The 19,750-nt window shown below is 43.6% G+C and overlaps 2 protein-coding genes across 3 annotated transcripts; one reads left to right on the top strand and one right to left on the bottom strand.

Annotated features, from left to right (window-relative positions):
- The first annotated feature begins 1,246 nt into the window (after window positions 1-1,246).
- On the top strand, window positions 1,247-5,839 carry LOC131225559 (rho GTPase-activating protein 2-like). Of its 2 annotated transcripts, none has more exons than XM_058221104.1 (5): window positions 1,247-1,597; window positions 2,696-2,816; window positions 2,952-3,071; window positions 4,250-4,480; window positions 4,787-5,839. In XM_058221104.1, the coding sequence occupies exons 1-5, from the start codon at window positions 1,293-1,295 to the stop codon at window positions 5,591-5,593; spliced, it is 1,584 nt and encodes a 527-aa protein (XP_058077087.1). In that variant the 5' UTR covers window positions 1,247-1,292; the 3' UTR covers window positions 5,594-5,839. The 2 variants fall into 2 exon arrangements, with proteins under 2 accessions (XP_058077087.1, XP_058077086.1); XM_058221103.1 differs by having other exon boundaries at window positions 2,678-2,816.
- Window positions 5,840-6,214: 375 nt separating this feature from the next.
- On the bottom strand, window positions 6,215-8,506 carry LOC131225740 (putative pentatricopeptide repeat-containing protein At5g40405). Its single transcript, XM_058221330.1, has one exon. The coding sequence runs from the start codon at window positions 8,164-8,166 to the stop codon at window positions 6,295-6,297; it is 1,872 nt and encodes a 623-aa protein (XP_058077313.1). The 5' UTR covers window positions 8,167-8,506; the 3' UTR covers window positions 6,215-6,294.
- Between the last annotated feature and the right edge of the window lie 11,244 nt (window positions 8,507-19,750).

The raw sequence follows: 19,750 nt of genomic DNA, 5'->3' as shown, positions 1-19,750 counted from the left end.
CCCCGGGTTGGGCCACATGGCTCGAAACAATGAAAATGAGTTGCTTACCGTTCAAATCTTTCAAAGCCCCACTGTCATGCTTATATGCAATCTAATTCATTCATAAAGAGATCCGAATACTCATAAAATACTTATTAAGGGGAAGGACAAGAGAATAAAAATATTATACATAGCTTGATCCAAAGCTTCTGCAGCCTCACTAACATTTCAACCATCAGCATACGATATTCACTATTTCTATTATGTGGCCCACTTGAGCTCTGGATCTATCTCATTTTTGAACTCATATTACAAAATGATTCGGCAAAACATATATACGGTGTGGATATTTTACAAACATCATGGTGGGCTCCGCCGTGTTTACCCCTTCCGATTCAACCCTCTCATCATCGAGTTGGAGTTTTGTAGCGTTTGGGAAAACTGCGAGGCCTAATACGGTCGAAATCCCTTCGAGTAATCAGGCTATTCATAATGTGGGCCTCAGGGTAGGTGGCGACAAAACTGTATTCTTAGTCGCGACGGAGGCAAAAACGAGACCTCCTTGGACGTAAAAGCCTCGTTTTTTTACAAATAGGCACTTATTTCAAGGACGATACCCGAGTTTACCCTCAGACAAAAGAAAACAGCTAATACAGTAAAAGACGGTAGAGGAGGGCATTTTGGGTATATATTAGAAAATCGATGCAGTGGAGAGCCACCATCGATATTTAGACAAAAAGCAGGGGCTTTCTTGTCAAGGTTCGAGATAAAAAGCAGGCGTCCAGATTTGAAATAGAAGGCCGTTTGAACTTCGAAACAAACAACGGACTGGCCCACTCTCGTAGTCCGCGGACTACTGAACCAATTTCGTTATCCTGTAGATGGACCATTTTTATGATCATCTGAACCGTTCAATAGGTACTTAACTCCGTGCATAGAACATAAGAAAATCTTTTCATGAACGATCCGATCCTTCCGCTTTATGGATAGAGAAAATCATGGAATCTCAGCGGTTTGAATTAAAGTACAGTGATTGAATGGTTAAGATTATCATTATAGAGAAGAGAACCGTACATTTAGCCCATCCATGGCGGGACCTATTGCTGAAGTGGGTCTTGTGTTGTTCACAGTTTAGATGGTGGACCACGATTTTAGATGGTGGACCACGATTTAACTTAAGTAGTCCGCAAAGCACCTAGCTTTTACCCAACGAACAGAGCCTTGCAATTTAAAACCTCGCTCCATCTCTCCCTTCTCTTCTTTCAGAGAAAGACTACTACACGCCAGAGAGAGAGAGAGAGAGAGGTGCTAAAATGACAGGGGTGATGATGGTTACAAAGGGGTGTAGAGGAGAAGGTGGTGGGAAGAGAAGGAAGGGAGATGATGAGCAAAACCAGCTCTCTCTTGTCGAATTGCTTTTGGCAGCTATCAGGAGATCAATGGTCTCTTGCCGCGTGGATCGCCGTGACGAGGTCGCCTCCGCCGTTAATCAGATGGACATCGGATGGCCCACAAACGTTCGCCATGTGGCCCACGTCACGTTCGATCGGTTCAATGGCTTCCTCGGCCTCCCAGTCGAGTTCGAGCTGGAGGTCCCGCGCCGAGTCCCAAGTGCCAGGTTTGCACTTTCGATCTGGGCCTTTCTATTGGAACTGTTTGTTAGAGTATATTACAGGATTTAGTTGTGTATCGGTGAGGATCTCTCCAGATCCCTTTCTCTTGTATATATTCCGTTGTTATTAGAGAAATAATACAAGTTACAGTTTTTCACAAGGTAGTCTCTCTGGTCTAACATAAAATCGAGAAATGTGATTTGGGTTTACCTTGAATTTCCTAGAAACGGAAGTTTCTGATGTTTCAGGAGGTTAGGAGCTGTTGGATTTCGAAGTTTCGATGGGTTCTGTTTTTCCTTGCTTTGTGCATTGCATTCGGCCTTTTGATTGTTGTTATTGAGTTAGTTTCTGAGGCAGATGATTGAAGAATTTAAAAATCAGGATTTTTGTCTGTCGGAGAACTTTCTGATTGAAATTTTTTCATAATTTGAGTTGGCGACTAGAAATGCATCTTCGATTTAAATGGTGTTTTTGAATCTTTTTTTTTTTTTTTTTTTGGGTTGAAGTAAATCACATAACAAAAGTTCATGCTTATGATCCTTGCCGGTCACATGGTTCTCTGATCCAGTCCAGTGATCAGATGGGCGGCACCATTGATGGAGCAGTGCACGTTGGGAAGATCCAAAGGCCAAAAATCAGTAGCAGCATTTGCATTCAACCCAGAAGGCCGGAAACTGAACAGCTAAGAGTTTTCCAATGTGGGCGGTTTTTGGGGGCATGGTCCATCCCAATGGATCAATGGTCTTTGTCACTGGACCATGGGCCACACTTTAACTCGATGCCAGATGATATTACTCATATAAATCCTCATAATAAATTAGATGAATGGGACCGGAGATTAATCAGTTTAGTTTGGGAGATCCTCTTGCATATGGTTGTTGATGGCTGTGCTAGCTTGGGCACTGATCTGAGTCGTATCTACTCTCTTAATTCCTCTTTTATCAGCAATGGGCAGATAAAAAAATTTCAACCGAAAACATAATCAATTACCAAAACTTATTTCATCTCCTTTACATGATTTTGCTTCAACTACGCGTGTTTGAGTGCATGTTCTTGTGCTGTTTATGCTAACGCGTGCAGCTTAGTTTCTTTTTCCTGTGCAGCGCAAGCGTGTTTGGTGTCTCAGCAGAATCGATGCAATGTTCTTATGATTCGAAAGGGAACAGTGTCCCAACGATTCTCTTGCTTATGCAAGAAAGGCTTTACTCACAGGGTGGTCTAAAGGTACTACTGTCTTCTGTGACCTGGCTTAGATGAAAAACACAATGATATTATCAGTACTTAGATTAGATATAAGACTGATTTTGATATAAAACCAAATGATTGCATTGATTCTTTTGTGAAATCTTGGTCCGGCAGGCGGAAGGAATATTTCGGATTAATCCCGAGAACAGCAAAGAAGAAAATGTGAGGGACCAGCTGAACAGGGGCATTGTACCTGATGACATTGATGTTCATTGCCTAGCAGGTCTAATTAAGGTAATGCATTATGGAAACATGTATGGGAGATTGCTGACTTTTTCGAAATGATTTATGCATGGAAGGTGCTAAGGCAATGGTGAACATGGCAAGATCAGGGCATTCATCAGTGGGGGCCATCACGAACATGCCCTGGCTTGACCACAATTACACATGTCCACTCATCAGCTGAAGGGAAAAGGTGATCAGTGGTATGTGTTCGATGCGCATGTGTAGCCCACTTCATTAGTGGGCCTTTGAGCCAGGTCATTCTCTTAGTTACCACCATCTGATTACTGGTCTGGATCTTGCACACACGTGTGCCTCCTTTTGTGTGAGTGTTTCAGGGCTTCATGGATGAGAAACATGTGAATAAAATCGTTTCAGGTCAAAGCTGAAGATTTTAACAAACTGGCTTGTGATTCATGATAGAATCGTTTTTTTGATTAATGCATTGTCATTGGAGAATCTATGTTTTGAATAATTCTCAAAAGAGTTTAATCTTAATTTGATTGCTGCAGTAATAGTAATATTCATAAACCTTTTTGAACTTTTGACCTCCATAGAATTGCTCTCCTCCACAAAAATCAGCAATCATTCACCTGTGGGCAATGTGGTGGGCCCATTAAAAAAAAAAAAAAAAACTGTTTTTGGACTACTGATATGATGCTAAACGAGGGGACATAATATAACAAACTGTCCATGTGGGGGCCTCATTTTTTGGTGATCCAAGCTATAATTCACGTGTTGGACCCTCTCTTGATTTGGAGAACCACTCAAAATCTGCCCTCGCCAAATTATTCTAACGGTCTGATTGGGCCTCAATTAAATGCGGACCATCGGCTGTAGTTGACCATTTCCAAGTTACCATCAGATGGCTAGATTAATGGGCCTCTCATATGATGCTTGACCGTCCATTTCGAAGTCGCCATCCAGATAGTTTGAACAAAAAGTCGCTTTTCTTTTGATCAAGCATCATATGATAGCCAGTTAATCAACTAACGAAGAAAACTGTGAAGCATCAGAACCATTGTTTTAGCATAATAAATAAATAAACAAAAGGTAAGAAGAAAACTCAATTGATCAACCGTTCATTCCTTTCATGCATCAGCTGCAGGAGAAAAAATACATACTAGGGAATTCTGCAAACTTAGTTGAAGAATGACAGAAATATCATGTTATTGTTCTCCCATTTACAGGCCTGGTTCAGAGAGCTTCCTGCAGGAGTACTTGATGGCCTTTCCCCCGAACAAGTTCTGCAATGCAACACAGAGGAAGAGAGTGTGGAACTTGTGAAACTGCTCCTCCCAACTCAAGCTGCGCTCCTCAACTGGGCCGTTGATCTTATGGCAGATGTCGTCGAAGAGGAAGAAGCTAACAAGATGAATGCAAGAAACATTGCCATGGTCTTTGCTCCCAACATGACTCAGGTAATTCAACACAACCGACCCTGGATCCTAATTTACCCACACATGTGGATAGGGCATGTGCATGGTACATCCAGGCCATTCTTCAGTGGGGCCTGCTGTGTCTGTTCGGTTGCGTGCAAATCAGGCCTGTCTGACCATCAGCTTGCTCATGTTTATGTGTCATACACGTGTGGCCCACCTGATGACTGGACCAGTCTGATTTCCAGGCCACAGCACATACATGGTGGGGCCACCGTGATCAATGGCCCATATATCTACTATTGTAGATGACAAGCCTTTCTAAAATGCAAGCTGTTTTTCTATCAGATGGCCGATCCATTGACAGCTTTGATGCACGCCGTTCAAGTAATGAATCTGCTCAAGACTTTAATCTTGAAGACCCTACGGGAACGGGAAGAAACTGGGACAGGAGGGTCTTCACCCTTCTCTTCTACTTCATCAGATATGCGAGCTGATGAAGACTTTAATAGCCAGCATGAGGCAGAAGACATGAGCTGCGAACTGAGGGGACCCACTTCAGATGACGATCATGTCAGCTACAGTCACAGCAGTGAAGACGACCGTGATTCTTTGAATGATATCGAAGAGTGCTTCCTGAGGCAATTGGATGGAAGGAAGGAGGATGGACTTGCAAATGATGCTGATGATGGAGGGAAGGAGGACAGACTTGCAAATGATGCTGATGATGGAGGGAAGGAGGACAGACTTGCAAATGATGCTGAGAGACTTGCAAATGATGCTGAGAGACTTGCAAATGATGCTGATGATGGAGGGAAGGAGGACAGACTTGCAAATGATGCTGATGATGCATTGGGTGAGAATCTCAAGGGAAAAAATATCAGCCCAAGCAGCTGTTCAGGGGACAAAGCAAGGCAAGTGAGCTGTTCTGACTTCAATGCCGAATCTGGTCTTTCCATATCTGACAGCAAAAATGGGAGCTTGAGCACAAGCGATGGAGAAGACTCAGGAACGAGCATTGAAATGGGAGACGTGGCAGGCACATATATTATGAACTGCAGCTGCTCTGAAGGATGTGAAAATGTGGAGATGGTTGAAGCGAAAGTGGAATCCCATGGTGTTTTGCCTTGCTTGCTAGTGGGTTTGGCTGATTGAGAAGTTTTTCTCTTATTGATGACTAGGCATACTTGCAGGGTTTTGGGTTTTCTTCTACTGCTGTTGGTGTCTGTAAAGTGCTCTGACTCATCAGGGTTAGTTGAAACAAGGGTGGAGGGTGGTTGTTTGTTGTGGATTGTGAATGGTCTGGTTCAGCTTCAAACTGAACTTTGTGTGGGTTTTGTATCGGTGATGATTGATTTGTGATTTCAATCTTGATTATTATAATCAATTTGCAGTTATCTTTTTTTTTTTTCAAAAAAGGCGACAAACAGAAAATTCATTAAAAAACCATATATATATATATGGTTCCTGCCACATGCTAAAGCGGCACCCATGAGTGAAATCCGGCAGTTTCATTAGATGGGCTCCATGGTTAATGCTCCATAGCCAAAAAATCAGGTTGACCAACTTCTCAAGTGGGCTAGAAGTACAATGAACCAACCAACCTTTTTTGTTTTTTATGTTTATGTTTTTTTTTTTTTTTTTCCTTTTGTTCTAGGGCATTTTTGCCATTGGGCCCACCTGATGAACGGCCCAAACCTAGCACATATGCCACTTTTGCCCTGTGGGGTGCTTCTGTTTTGGCAATTGTTGATGGGCTTTTGCAAGTAGCATTCCTTGGAGAAACATATTTCAATATTCATAAAAGAATTATAATGTGTACAAGAATCTCTTAAAGAGCTTTTCAGCCTTTTCCCTTACCAATAATCCTTACAAGAACACACCCCATCTTTGAAATGGTGGAATCTAATTCGATCGCGAACCACAATCTCCCGATTGCATATCTTCGATATCAACTTGGTCCAACTGTGGCAATCATCACAAACCCGAAGATTCTTCACGATCCTAAGAGTAGATCCAGGAACAGTGCTTATGAGGCCAAATGCGATAGCCAACTTCTCACTATGATGCCCAAGTGCTTCCTCTTTCTCTTCCTCATCTATGTCATACAAAACCACACTTGTCTCTGAGAAATGCCCTTCGCCACCCATCTTCCTTCTCAGTTCCTCTAACTTTTCATAGATCTCTGCATATCTAGGATGAGATTTGTCCCCCGAAATAAACTCATGAATGGTATTCTTGACCACAATCGAACTACATCCTGGGGTCTTCTTTATCCCCTTCTCCTTCATTATCTTCCTCACTTTCTCAACATCATCCCATCTCCCGACGGAAGCATATAAGTTTGACAGAAGCACATAGTCTCCACTGCTTTGAGCCTCCATTTCCAAAACAACCTTTTCTGCCAGTTTGACATCCTTGTGAAGTCGGCAACCCCCAAGCAAAGCTCTCCAAACAACAACATCAGGTTGAATTGGCATATTTTTTATAATTTCTTCTGCCTCATTTAACAGCCCATATCTTCCAAGAAGATCCACCATGCATGTGTAATGCTCAACCAGTAGGCTAATACTGTACTCTTTCACAGTGCAGTAAAAATGCTTCCTTCCTTCTTCTAAGAACCCTCCATGGCTACAAGCCAAGAGGACCCCGACGAATGTAACTTCATTGGGTATAACATTTCTGTCGCCCTGCATTTTGTTAAACAAGCCCAATGCTTGTTTTGCGTGACCATTCATGGCCAGCCCATTTATCATGGCATTCCAAGTACAGGCATTCTTCTCTTGCAGTTTCCCGAAAACGTCCCAAGCCAATTCCACAACCCCGCACTTGGAGTACATGTCGATCAGTGCAGTACCCAAAAATGGATCCAATCGAAAATGATTCCTGTCAAGAAAGACATGGATCCATTTCCCAGTATCCAAAGCTCCAACACTCGCACAAGCTGCCAATACACTGGCCACAGTGATTGGATTTGGTTTAAAATTCGCAGCCTGCATCTGGCAAAATAGATTCAAGGCCTCGATTGGCTTCCGGTTTAGGATGTAACCTGAGATCATGGCATTCCAAGAAACCAAATCTCTCTCAGGCATATCGTCAAAAAGTTGTCTAGCTGCTGAAACATCTCCCTTCTTGGAAAACCCAACAACCATGGCAGTCCGACTAACGACATTTGGAATGGGAATTTGAGTGAAGAGTCGGAAAGCAGCATCCATATCTCCGAACTCGGCATACGCATGGATCATGGAATTAAATGAAACTACGTCTCGATGGGACATTTCATCGAATACTTTGCGTGCATCCATTAACTGACCGGACAAAGCATAGGAATGGAGAATTGCATTCTGGAGGAAGGTGTAAGAACTGAACCCGACCTTTAGGGTAACGGATTGGAGTTGGGTGGTTTGGGTAGGAGATTTTGATTTGGCGGACGCTTTCAGAAGGAATTGGAAGGTGAAACGATTAGGGGCAATGTGGCCCATCTGTGTCGCGAAGAAATCGAATGCATGGGTGGGGACAGATGAACTGGCATAAGCGAAGAGCATTGAATTGAAGAGGAAGAGAGATGATGATGATGATGATGGTGGAGATGGTAAATGGAGCAAATGAGCATGGATTTGTTGGATTTGTTGGGTTGTGATGGAGGGAGATTGCAAAAGATGGATGATGTTATGCTTATGGTGTTGAAATGATTCATTTGAGATGTGTTTGGGTTGAATAAGGGGCATTTATCTAACATTGATATTTCTTACAACAAAAAGAGTCGCATTTGTGTTGTTTCTCCTGTCTTACAAGAGAGAAATTTGAAATTTTGAATTGAGGAGTTGTTGGATACTCTAGCAGACCATGACCATCCATACACATGTGCATGCATCCACCACAATCCAAATCGTCCACACCGTGGGCCCCACTCTGTTGGGCATATAAGGACTAAAAAGACTATCCTAGTTGCCCAATTTTCTGCCATGAAATGGAGGGGCAAAATGGGAAATAATTAACGGTTTAGATTTAGCGAACAAATGTCCTATCATTTGCACTGTTTGGGCCAAGCTACACATTTGCCAATTGTACAAAAGGAGTGTGGGCATGCGTGTTGTGCCGTTGAATGATGAATGTTTTCTCATTTTGAAAATTTGAATCACCGCCGGTACTTGGGACTCCTGCCTTTATGCCACCCACAGCAAGTACATGGCAGTGTTTTGAAAACCACGACCGTATGATCAACGGTCACTGAATGATAATAGAATGGAAGCAGATTGCGTGGTGTGCCGTACACCACAACCTCGGTGTTTTGTTGACGTCACCAAGTTATATGGCCCCCCATAATGTATTTATTATATCTACACTGTCCATCCATTTCGCCATATCTTTGTAGGGATTCATTCGAAATTTAGTTATATATAAAAAGCTTAAGCAGACCATACCACAAAAAAATAGTGGGGACAATAATTTCCACAGTTGAAACATTCATAGGGCTCACCGTGAAGTTTACTTTCCATCGAATCTGTTCAGAAGACCACACGAACGTGGATGAAAGTTGAAAAAACAAATATCACCTTTATCGGAAAGTTCGGTGGGCCCAAAGAAGGTTTCAATGGCATATGTTCAATCCCCGTTCCTTTCTGCAATGTGTTCCACTTGAGCATCGGATCTGTCTATTTTTCCCTCGGATGTTAAAAGTATCTCTCCAAGTGGCACGATTTGGACATGACACATACACCATAATGGGCCTAGAGCTGGGTGATGTTAACAAACATCACCCGAGTCTGGCGTGTGGTACACTACACAATCTATTTAATGTAGGAGCGACCTGTTTATGACGCGTTGACATCACTTTAGGGGCCACCATGACGTATGTGATATATCCACACGTAAGCAGATTGGCTTGTGTACCACGCGCCAACAGCCATGTTTTTTTTTTATTTCCTTAGGTTAGTTTATGCGTGCACACCCATGTCAGTACACACACTCTATGTTAACCATCCCCACTAGGGATCGATATCAAGACCGCAAGTGTTGAAACGAGGTATCTCCACTGAGTCTGCCAGTTGAGACATGGATCTGGGTGTCACACGCCAACAACCTAGCTCGTGTGTTGACGTCACCAAATTTTGTAGGTTCCATCATGAGGCATGAGTTACATCCAAACCTTCAGTTCACTTGGTGAGCTAGTCGTAAGGCTTGAACCAAAAAATAAAATAGATCCAAAAATGAAGAGGACCACACTGTAAAAAGCAATAGGGGATTGAACGAATGTCATTGAAACCCTTCCGGGGTTTAAGGAAATTTTGGATCAATATAATGTTTGTTTTTTATCTTCATCCAGGTCTGTGTGACCTTGTGAACAGATTGGATGGAAAGTAAACATTACGATGAGGCCCACAATGTTTTAGTGGTGAGAATCATAGTTGCCGTTGTTATTTGTGGTGTGGTTCACTTAAACTTTAAACCCTAAACCCTAAACGGGTCGTACAACTCAAGCCCGAGGAGGATCAATGCGTCTTCGCTCGACATGTACCCACACTTGCTGGTGTACCGCCAATCTGCTTCCTATCCACACCATCCACCAGTTTTGAGAGTTACGGTTTAGACCAAAAAAAAAAGAAGGCAGATTCATGCCTTTGAGTGGATTACACCGCATATATAAGAGGAGATTGAACGCCTGTCATTGGAGAAACAAACTGATATTTATCTTTTCCCTTCATCCATCATCTAGGTCTGTGTACCCTCGTGAACAGGTTGAAAAGGAAATAAGCATAGTAGTAGGCTAGAAAGGTTTCAATGATGGGTGTCATTGTCCTCACTTCTTTCATTGGTGTGGTAGACTTGGGCTTTAGAGTAGACGTGTATTTTTTGGGCCACGCCCCCAAACGATCCTACAAAATGGATGGACGACGCGGATATAACACATACACCCTGATGTTGAAACTAGTCTCATCTGCCATTCAGATTACTATTTTTTTTTTTATAGTAAGTACTTACAAATAAGTAATAATTATTTACACAAGTCTGCCATCCAGTGCCATTTTCAATGTTGGCCTTGACTGGTACTTACATGAAAAGATGTTGGTTGCAAAATTTGAGAAAATACTTAAAAACATGTCGGGCCACCATGATTTTTGTAGTTTATCCATGCCGTGCATCTGTTTAGAATGAGACCTGACCCTAGTTCACATGTGTGCATATGTGTATGAGTATGTATCTCATTCATTTTGGTCCCGCGGTCCTACCGGTCAAATTCCGGCAACCCGCGACCCTCTAATTGTGTTTGCGGTCATCCTTGAGTCCGGTCACGTAGACCCAACTTGGATTGACCCTAGACCTATGCTATCTCGTTCGTATCGTCGTTTCGGTTCCAACGACGAGTCTCGTGCGTTCATCTGATTTATAGATCAAAAGTTATGGGCATTTCATCATGTGGCCCACTTTTTGTACAAAAGCATATGGACCACTCCCATGGCATAAGTTTTCATGCACACCACCCACACTCACTACAAATTTCATGGAACGAACACCACCCATTCTAGACACCACACAAACCTATAAGTTTACAACTTTGTTTATATCACCCTACTTACCATGATGAGTTTTCCTACCTGAGGCAAGAGAGCTCATGATTACCCCTCTACTACTCTCTCTCCTTCTCTCTCCTCTTTCATTTCTCTCATTTCTCTCTACTCTCTTGTCTCTCTTCTCCTAGCAACATTGAAATATTCTAGCCCCTCATCTCCCATTTCTCTCCCCATCCATCCATCAAAACCTCATCCCACCCCTACATCTTGCTTCCTTGGACCCTTAGAAGCTTGGAGTGGAGTTTTGGATAGAGATCTTAAGGTGGGTGCTCTTACAATTGTTGATCTCTTTCCTCTCTTTTATTTCTTTTGTTTCTTCATGCTTGGGACATGTGGGACCCACCAATCCATAGTGGGGGCCCCATCTAACCCTTTGGATGAGGCCATTGGCCATCCTTCATGCATGTGTCACTCCATGATGGGGTCATTCTCCATGGACCCCATCATGATGCATTTCATAATCTCAGCCCTTCTATAGTCATCTAGACCTTTGTTTTATGGTGAGGATGGCATCCCCACCTCAGATTTTTATTATGAAGGTCCATGCATGCATGATCTATAAGACGAGTATTGTATAGTTGATTCTCTATTTGTGCATAGGGGATTTATAGTAGCGAAATCCCTCTTGAATGGCCGATCTCTCTCTCTCTCTTATTCTCCTTCTCCCTCTTTTTTTTCTCTCTAATGTTGCTGATCATGGTGGCCCACCTGATGTGCAAGGCACATCCAACCTTCCACACTTGATGGGACGCCCCTATGTCCCATTTGTTGAACATATGGAGACCCATCTTGCTGTCTACTTGTAAATGCAAGGTCCGGATCGGTTAGGAGCATGTTCCCAATGTGTGTGGCCCATCTAGGTGGCCCCACCTTGATGTATATGAGGATTTTTCTTGCCGGACTTCTATTTATGAGCTGCCCTAGGCAGCAATATACCTTGTTGTTCATAAATTGCATGAGTTAAATAAAATACTTTTACTATCCCAAAAATTCTAAAATTTTTCAGAGAGGTGTCCTAGGACCTACCTGCAAAATTTTAGGGCCAATGGACCCCATTTGGGCATCCAAAAGGGTGGGCTAACATAGTGGACTGCCAGAAATTTCTGCTGTACAGTCCAGCAGCATAGTCTCATAAAAAATAAAATTTTAAAAATATTTTCTCAAAAGGCAGGCCATCTTTCTAGGTCCCACCTTGTTGTAGGCTTGATGAGGGACCTTTAGTCCAAATTTCAGGAATTTTGGAGGCCCAAAACCCACCCATTTGGATGGCCCAATTTTAGGACAGTATATTTCCAGCAACATTTCACCCTGGACAGATTGTAATTCTGAAATTTATTTAAATACTTTTAAATATCCAAAAATTATAAAAATTTATAAGGACGTGGCCTACCCATGGTGGGACCCACCTACAAATTTTTGGGGCCAATGGACCCCAGTGTACACCGTGGCAAGGGCCGGATTGGCCCACCACGTTGGGACATCCAGGATGATCAGAATTTTTGGGCAGACTGTTTTCTGTAAATAAATTAAAATATTTCTAAATGTCCAAAAATCTTGAAATTTTTTGGAGGTGTTACCCACATATGGAAGTATCACCCTGAAAAATTTTAGAGCCATCGGGCCCTTGTACTGCCCGCAGTGTGGCCTGGAGTGGCCCACCAGGCAGGGAAGCCCAGGCTGGGGCGTCCAGCCTGCTTTGTGGGCCCACCTAGATGTGTTGTATATCCCATCATCCATCCATGTGGGGTCTTTAGGGGACTTGATCATCTTTCCCTTCGGTGGTTTCTAATTGGGCCCCATTTGGATAAGATTTTGGGCTAAATACCTGGGCCCATAGGGCTGTCTACACATGGGGCATCCCTTTCTTGGGCTGCTGCTGGGCCTGCACTCCAACGGCTCGGCCCACTTGATATATGAGTTGTATGTCCCCCTCTCATCTGGTGGGACCCACTGTTATGTTTGTGGGCCATCAAAAATTTCATATACTATAAAATATTTTTTGTTGTTGGATTCCAACCAACCTAGAAAATGGGTAGGCTGGAATTTGGCAATGAGCCCAATAATTTTGCCTATAAATGTTTGTATTGGGACAGTATGACCCACTAGATTTGAGGAGGATTTAAATCAGTTATCTTACCATTTTTCTATAGTATTATTGAGTGTAATTAGGGCCCATATGAGGCCCACCCAAGTTGAGTTTTAATGAAATGTTGCATGTGATTGAAAGACTAATTCCTTAGGCCTTGTGGGCTAAATCCTTTTAGATAGGCCCAATGACCTTTGGGCCTATACTCTCCTACCTATTGTAATGGGTTAGGGGCTATAATATGCAAGTAGTTGGGCCCTTGGCTGCCCACTAAATTGACCATGTACTTGGGCTAAAAAGTGAAGTCCAACTCACTTGTGTTAAATGTGAAATTTGCCCATATGGTTGAACTACTGGGCTGCCCATTAGGCCCACCACGATGAGTGGATTTATGACCCTTATGGTTGGGCCCAAACCTTGCTTAAGGGCCCACCATGTAACCTAAGTATTGGGCTCAGTGTGTGGCCCACTAGGCCATAGATTGCTTAGGCCTTGGGCCTTATTTCATTCTCGAGTAGTAGCAGGCTACCTCTTGGAAACCAGTTGAGGTTGGATGTCCTCCTGGGTGATCCTAAGGTAGGTCCATAGGTTTCTTTATGGATGGTTAAAGGCCCACTATTAGGGGTGTACATGGGTCGATCCGAGTCGAACTAAGCTCAACCCGACCCGGCCTGGTCACCAGCCACACCCAGCCCGAACCCGGCTTGGCCCGATCACCGGGCCAACATGTCTAGCCCGAACCCGGCTCGACAGCAATCGGGCGAGTTCGGTCCAGTTTCGAACCTTACAACAAGTTCATGGGAAGGGCCAGAGAGAGCTCATTTCCTCCAAGATCAAAAGATCTCAGTATAGACTATTGAACATTTTTCTTTAACTTGACTCAATATAAACTAATGAACATTTTTCTTTAACTAGAAAACTCATTTTTGATTGATTGAGAATTCAAAACCATATAGAAATAAATTGCAAATGATTACTCAGCATATTTTAAAATTTATTAATCCAATATATCATTTTGCATTTTTTTCCATTTCATAAGAAGGCTAGAAAGATGGTTTTATGTGGAGAGGATGGAAATTTATTTATTTATTTTGGTTTTTTTAAAACTATCTGATACAACAGCTGTATCATAAGTTATGATACATCCTTTTTTCCTGCCAGCATGTTGTATAATATTCTATCTGCGAAAGTAATAGACGACACCACGATGATCACCTGATATCAAAATCAGACAGATCCACTCATGGATCTAGACATAACATCAAAATCACTGGACAGACAATGGTATGACTCACTGCACTTGTGTGGCCTACCCAATGAGTAGACCGGCCTGAATTTTCTACCAAATAGTAATCATGGTGTGGGCCACCTTTTGCACGGATGGGATATTCTACACGTGTGACAAGTTGGAGGAAATTAAAAAGGTGTACAGTAACTTCTGACAAAACTGCTGAATGCCTGAATCTGATCACTCTCACATATTGCCTCCATCAATTTTCTTGTTGTTGCTTTTTCCTTATTCTGTGTTCTTCATTTTTAAAGTCTTTGTGAATACACTTAATGTTGACACTCCTGAATTATTGAATTTGGTATACACATATTGCTACGAGACAAATTCAATGAAAGACTCTAATTTCTACTCTGACTCAGAAAACCTGGGAAAAGAACAACTGAAACTAATTAACCAATTCTATAGATCAACTCAAATTCGACTAACCAGTTTACCATCTTGCTCAAACTAGCTTCTAGTTTTAGAACTGTCCAAAACTTTTAAAAAATCCAATATCCTAACTTAGTGATGGTTTTTTAGCAATATTTCAACTGAGTCCTAAGTAGAGCCACATGCTTGGGAAAAAGTAATCCATCTGTGCTGATTGGTCGACCTAAGAAGGGACCCACCAAAACAGGGCTTCTGAGAGTATTTTGGTTTATATAGAATCTCAACCCTGTTTATGTACACCGATGAGAACGTGCTTGTGTTGCATTTTTTTTCCAAAACCAGTAATTGCACTTAACCATTACTTTTTCAACTATAGTTTTTGTTTTACTTTCATAGATTAGAGTATGATCAAGTTAAGATATAAGAAATGGTGTGGATGAAAGGCAGGGGAGTGTCATACTGTATACTAGATGGTACATTGGTTAGTGTCAACTTATAGTGTCTGTGCTGTTGGCAAGATGAACTGCGATTTTGCTTTCAAGAAGATGGTGATCTCCCTCTCGCTAGGCAGTATATAGATTCAAACCTAATTCCTAACTACTTGTCTTGCTAGGCAGTATACAGACATTTAGTGGATATCAAAACGAAAAACAAGAAATGGTAAAACTGAGCAAGCAAAATATCCAATAATCAGAGTTTATAACATCTCAAGCAATCTAATTTTGGGATGATGACCTATCCATGGTGGGTCTCGCAATTTTGACAATTGAATCAATGCAAGCAACACATACGATTTCTGAGATTGTGCATATTAACCATCACCCTCTTCCAGAGCATCAGATAATTCCTCTTTTCTTGACTAAAAACATAGAAATCTCAGGGCAAGTGAGAGGGTATTGTTGGGAGGTTGAAGCTGTTCCATCTCATGGAAAATTTGACAACAATGCACGAGGAATCAGTTTCGAGTTTACGTAGATAATTAGGAACTTCTCATCCAATCAATCTTTGCACAATGATCCATGCATGTTGGAACTCACTGGATGAGTGGTCCAATAATGTGTATTTTCAGGCATGCAAAGCCTCTTTCTAATTCCGATCTCACCTCAGGTGAACGGTGCCTGTACAACCATTTAAGAGAGAGAGAAAAAAAAAATCATACCGTGGTCGGACGGACGAGAGAGAGAGAGAGAGAGTGAGATTAGAGAGGTGAGAGTGTCAAGTGGGGCACTGGACTGTAGTCGGACAGCGTCGCCCACTAGTCGGACGAGAGAGAGAGAGAGAGAGATTAGAGAGGTGAGAGGCTGAGGGGGGCGCCGAACTGTGGTCGGACAGCGTCCACCCGCTGGTCGGACGAGAGAGAGAGAGAGAGAGAGAGAGAGAGAGAGAGAGATTAGAGACGAGAGAGAGAGAGAGATTAAAGAGGTTTGGTGGGGTCGGGGCATCGTGCAGGGAGAGAGGGAGCAGGGTTTGGTGGGGTCGGGCAGGGCTTGCTGGGGTCGGGCGATCTTAAAAGGGGAAAGGGGAAAGGGGAAAGGGATGGGTAGTGTGAGCCCCGTATCCTAGACCGTACCATTCCATAGGCTTCTGCGGTCTTCCCGGTCGAATTCCGGCAACCTTCGACCCTTAGCCGGTATCTGCGCGCGACCTGGATTCTCGTGCCGTCAACCCGAGTCGACTCAACCCAGGGCTTATACCTTAGCGACCGCGTCGTCGCCGCGGTTCCGATGCCGCGACTCGCGCGCTGATGCGATGCTCTGGTTGGGAGATGTGGGCCAGCGTTCGGTGCGAGGAAACGCCGCGCGTGCGAATCTCGAGAGAATCTCTACGAGGTGTCACATCAATCAATCAATCCCATCAATCCCATCATGTCAAGTACACATCACTTTTCACCCTTTCCCAAGCAAGCCCCAAAGTCAAAAGTTCTTACACAAACCCATACCTCTCTTACAACTTTTGCCAAAAAAGTCAAAAATCTCTTACACCCCCATCCCTCTCTCCCATCCATCACTCCATCACCCATCACTCCCTCTCTCTCTCTCCCTTACAAGTCTCTTTCTCATTTCATACTTTTCCAAGCAACAAAAATCCATACGTATGAGACCCTCTCCCATTTTTCTCCCAAGTTTCAAGTGTGGCCCATTTCCTACCCCTTCATCTCTCATCTCAACCATCCATTTCTCATCTTCCTCCATCAAAGAGGAGCTCAAGGAGCTAAGGAAGCCAAGGGAGCAAGAAGATCAAGTGGTGGGTGCCTTGATAGGGTAGATTTTTGATATTTTTAAGATGGGCCAAGTGAGGCCAACCGATCAATGGTTTGGATCTCACTTTGGACCCTAAGATGTGGCCGATGGCCACTTGGATCATCATGATCATTCCATGATGGGGCCATTCTCCATGGACCCCATCATGATGTTTATTTCCTTGTATGCTTAAGGTCATCTAGACCATTTATTTTAGTGGAGAAAGGATCTCCACCGTTGGATTTCAATTCCATGGACCCCACATGCAATGGGATCCACTTGATGTATGATTTAGTGCAAGGGAGGGCCCATAGTGCCGGGGTCCCTCCATCACGCGGGCATCACTCTCTATCTCTCTCCTTTTTATATTTTATTTTATTTTTTTTGGGTGATGATAATGAGATTGTATGGCCCACTTGAATGGACCCCTCCATGAGGTAGGCATTTTATCCAAACCATTTGCAGTGGGGCCCACTTTATATATGTAGTACCCTGCCATCCATCCCCTGATGGCCCACCTAAGCAGGGCCCACCTCCTATGTAAATGGAAAGTCCAGTGTCCAGGGACGCTGGACGTTGCTGGAAAGAAAACACAAATATCAACTTTTCCAAAGTTTTGGGGTGGTCCGTTTATGTAGGCCCCACCTTGATGTATGTATTAAATCCATGCCGTCCATTCCTTTTTCAAGACTATTTTAGGCGTTGAGCCAGAAGATGGGACCAATCAGACTTCCAGGCGGGCCATAACATGGCAAACAGTGCGCTTGCCATCGAAACATCACCTATTGATTATAGACATCTAAATATGCCCAATATTGGGCTTGTTTTGCTTGTGGGAGGCCATGGGGCCATTGGACAGAGTGGATTATCGGACGTGGGCCCCACCGTGAAAAACCTCAAGAAAGAAATTTAAAAAATATAAACACTGGCGTGCGCGCCAGCGCCTCGCAGCGGACGGGTCCAAGTCTGACCACCCACGGTGTGGCAGTGGGCCCCACCTTGATGTTTATATACCATCTAAGCCGTTCATAGGGTGGGCCACCCCCTGACATGGGCTCACCCCAAAAATCAGCTTAATCTAAAACTCAGGTGGCCCACACCGTAGGAAACAGTTGGAATGAGCCCCTACCTTTGAAACCCTTTTCGGGCCCGCAGAAGTTTTGGATCAGGGTGAAATTTGTTTTCACCCTTCATCTGGGCCCATGGAACCTCATCAACGGGTTGGATGAAATATAAACATTATGGTGGGCCCCACATGGAGCCCACACAGATGTATGTGTTTTATCTCCACCGTCCGCCTGAACGGTGGAGCTCACTGTGTGTGTGTGTGTGTGTGCGTGTGTGTGGGTGCGTGTGTGGGCTGGTGTGTGTATATATATTTATATATAATATTATATCATATATAATATATGTTATATGTATATATATATATATATTATAATATTATATGTTACATATATATATATATATATATATATGTGTGTGTGTGTGTGTGTGTGTGTGTGTGTATATTATATTATATATAATTTATTGATGGTGGGAGGCCCACCTCAGTACTTGTGACCCATGGTTGAGGCCCACTTTGATGTATATATAAGGCCCATGGGTCGAGGCCCATTTAATGTATTAGGGGCCCCTGGGTCGAGGCCCATTAAGATGTAATGGGGCCAATGAGTTGAGGCCCATTTGATGTGCACATGGGGCCCAATTGGCGAGGCCCATTTGATACATATAAGGCCCAGGTGAGTAGGCCCATTTGATGTACATATGGAGCCCAACTGTCGAGGCTCATTTGACACGTGTAAGGCCCATAAGCTTAGGCCTATTTGATACGTTCTAAAGCCCACGGGTTATAGCCCATTGCAATGTACATAAGGCCCATTGGTGCGGCCCGCTTAATGAATATAGGCCCATATGATACGGCTCATTTGATGTATTGAAGGCCCAATGGGATATACCAAAGGTCCATTGCAATGTGCAATCCCGACATGATTTATGTCAGTCGTGCCTTGGGAGCAATGTTGGTTTGACGTCCACATTGCAAGTATAATGTTGGTTAAATGTCCGCATTATGCCTTTCCCTGGGGCCCATTGGCGGGCCCATGCGTGTTATGTGCAAGTCGTCTAGGCCCACCTTCGTTATGCACGTCATCCATCCTATATAGCATGTTTAATTCCATGATTCATAATCATATGCATCATACGTATGCTTGATATGAGAAATGCCTGATCATAGCATATGCCTTCGGGCAGATGGTTTAGGGGCTCCCGTACAGGGGTGTTGCCCTACATGAGCGCACGATACGCGCAGGATTGCTGCATGACTGGATAGTGCGATTCATGCATTCGCATTGAGTGATATGGTTAGTATACGCCCTAGCGACATCAGGCCGTGGCCTCCATAGACGTATCGTGGTTGGCGGGATTGGATACCGAAAACGTTCTACATGGGGTGCGATAGATATCCCTGGGTGAAAGTCCCTAAACCCTTATGGTACCAGGAGGTTGCTCCATCGTCTAGACCGAGTGGATGCATGAGCGCTGAGTGCCGATTACCAGACGGTTGCGCTTTCCACTGTGTCGTGGTCGGTTGGAAGGGGGTGCGGCCTTACCCGCCCGAGAGTAGGGGGCAATGCTAGGCTGAGTCTGACCAGCTCGAGGAATGGGTCCGCTATTGACGAGCCGAGCCCGATATTGGCAGGCGGATAGTGAGGTCTTTTCCACTCACCTTATTGCGCGCGATGGGGCGGCAAT

The sequence above is a fragment of the Magnolia sinica genome, chromosome 14, assembly GCF_029962835.1.
Source record: "Magnolia sinica isolate HGM2019 chromosome 14, MsV1, whole genome shotgun sequence".
Classification (NCBI taxonomy): domain Eukaryota; kingdom Viridiplantae; phylum Streptophyta; class Magnoliopsida; order Magnoliales; family Magnoliaceae; genus Magnolia; species Magnolia sinica.
The sequence above is the reverse complement of the archived record's forward strand: the minus strand, read 5'-3'. Positions and strand labels throughout refer to the sequence as shown.

What these genes read in the sequence shown, in the direction of transcription:
- LOC131225559 (XM_058221103.1), top strand. Translation starts at nt 1,293, where the DNA reads ATGACAGGGGTGATGATGGTTACAAAGGGGTGTAGAGGAGAAGGTGGT. An exon ending in CGCCGAGTCCCAAGTGCCAG is followed by an intron (nt 1,598 to 2,677) that starts GTTTGCACTTTC and finishes CGTGCAGCTTAG; the next exon opens with TTTCTTTTTCCTGTGCAGCG. An exon ending in TTGCTCCCAACATGACTCAG is followed by an intron (nt 4,481 to 4,786) that starts GTAATTCAACAC and finishes TTTTTCTATCAG; the next exon opens with ATGGCCGATCCATTGACAGC.
- LOC131225740 (XM_058221330.1), bottom strand. Translation starts at nt 8,166, where the DNA reads ATGCCCCTTATTCAACCCAAACACATCTCAAATGAATCATTTCAACAC.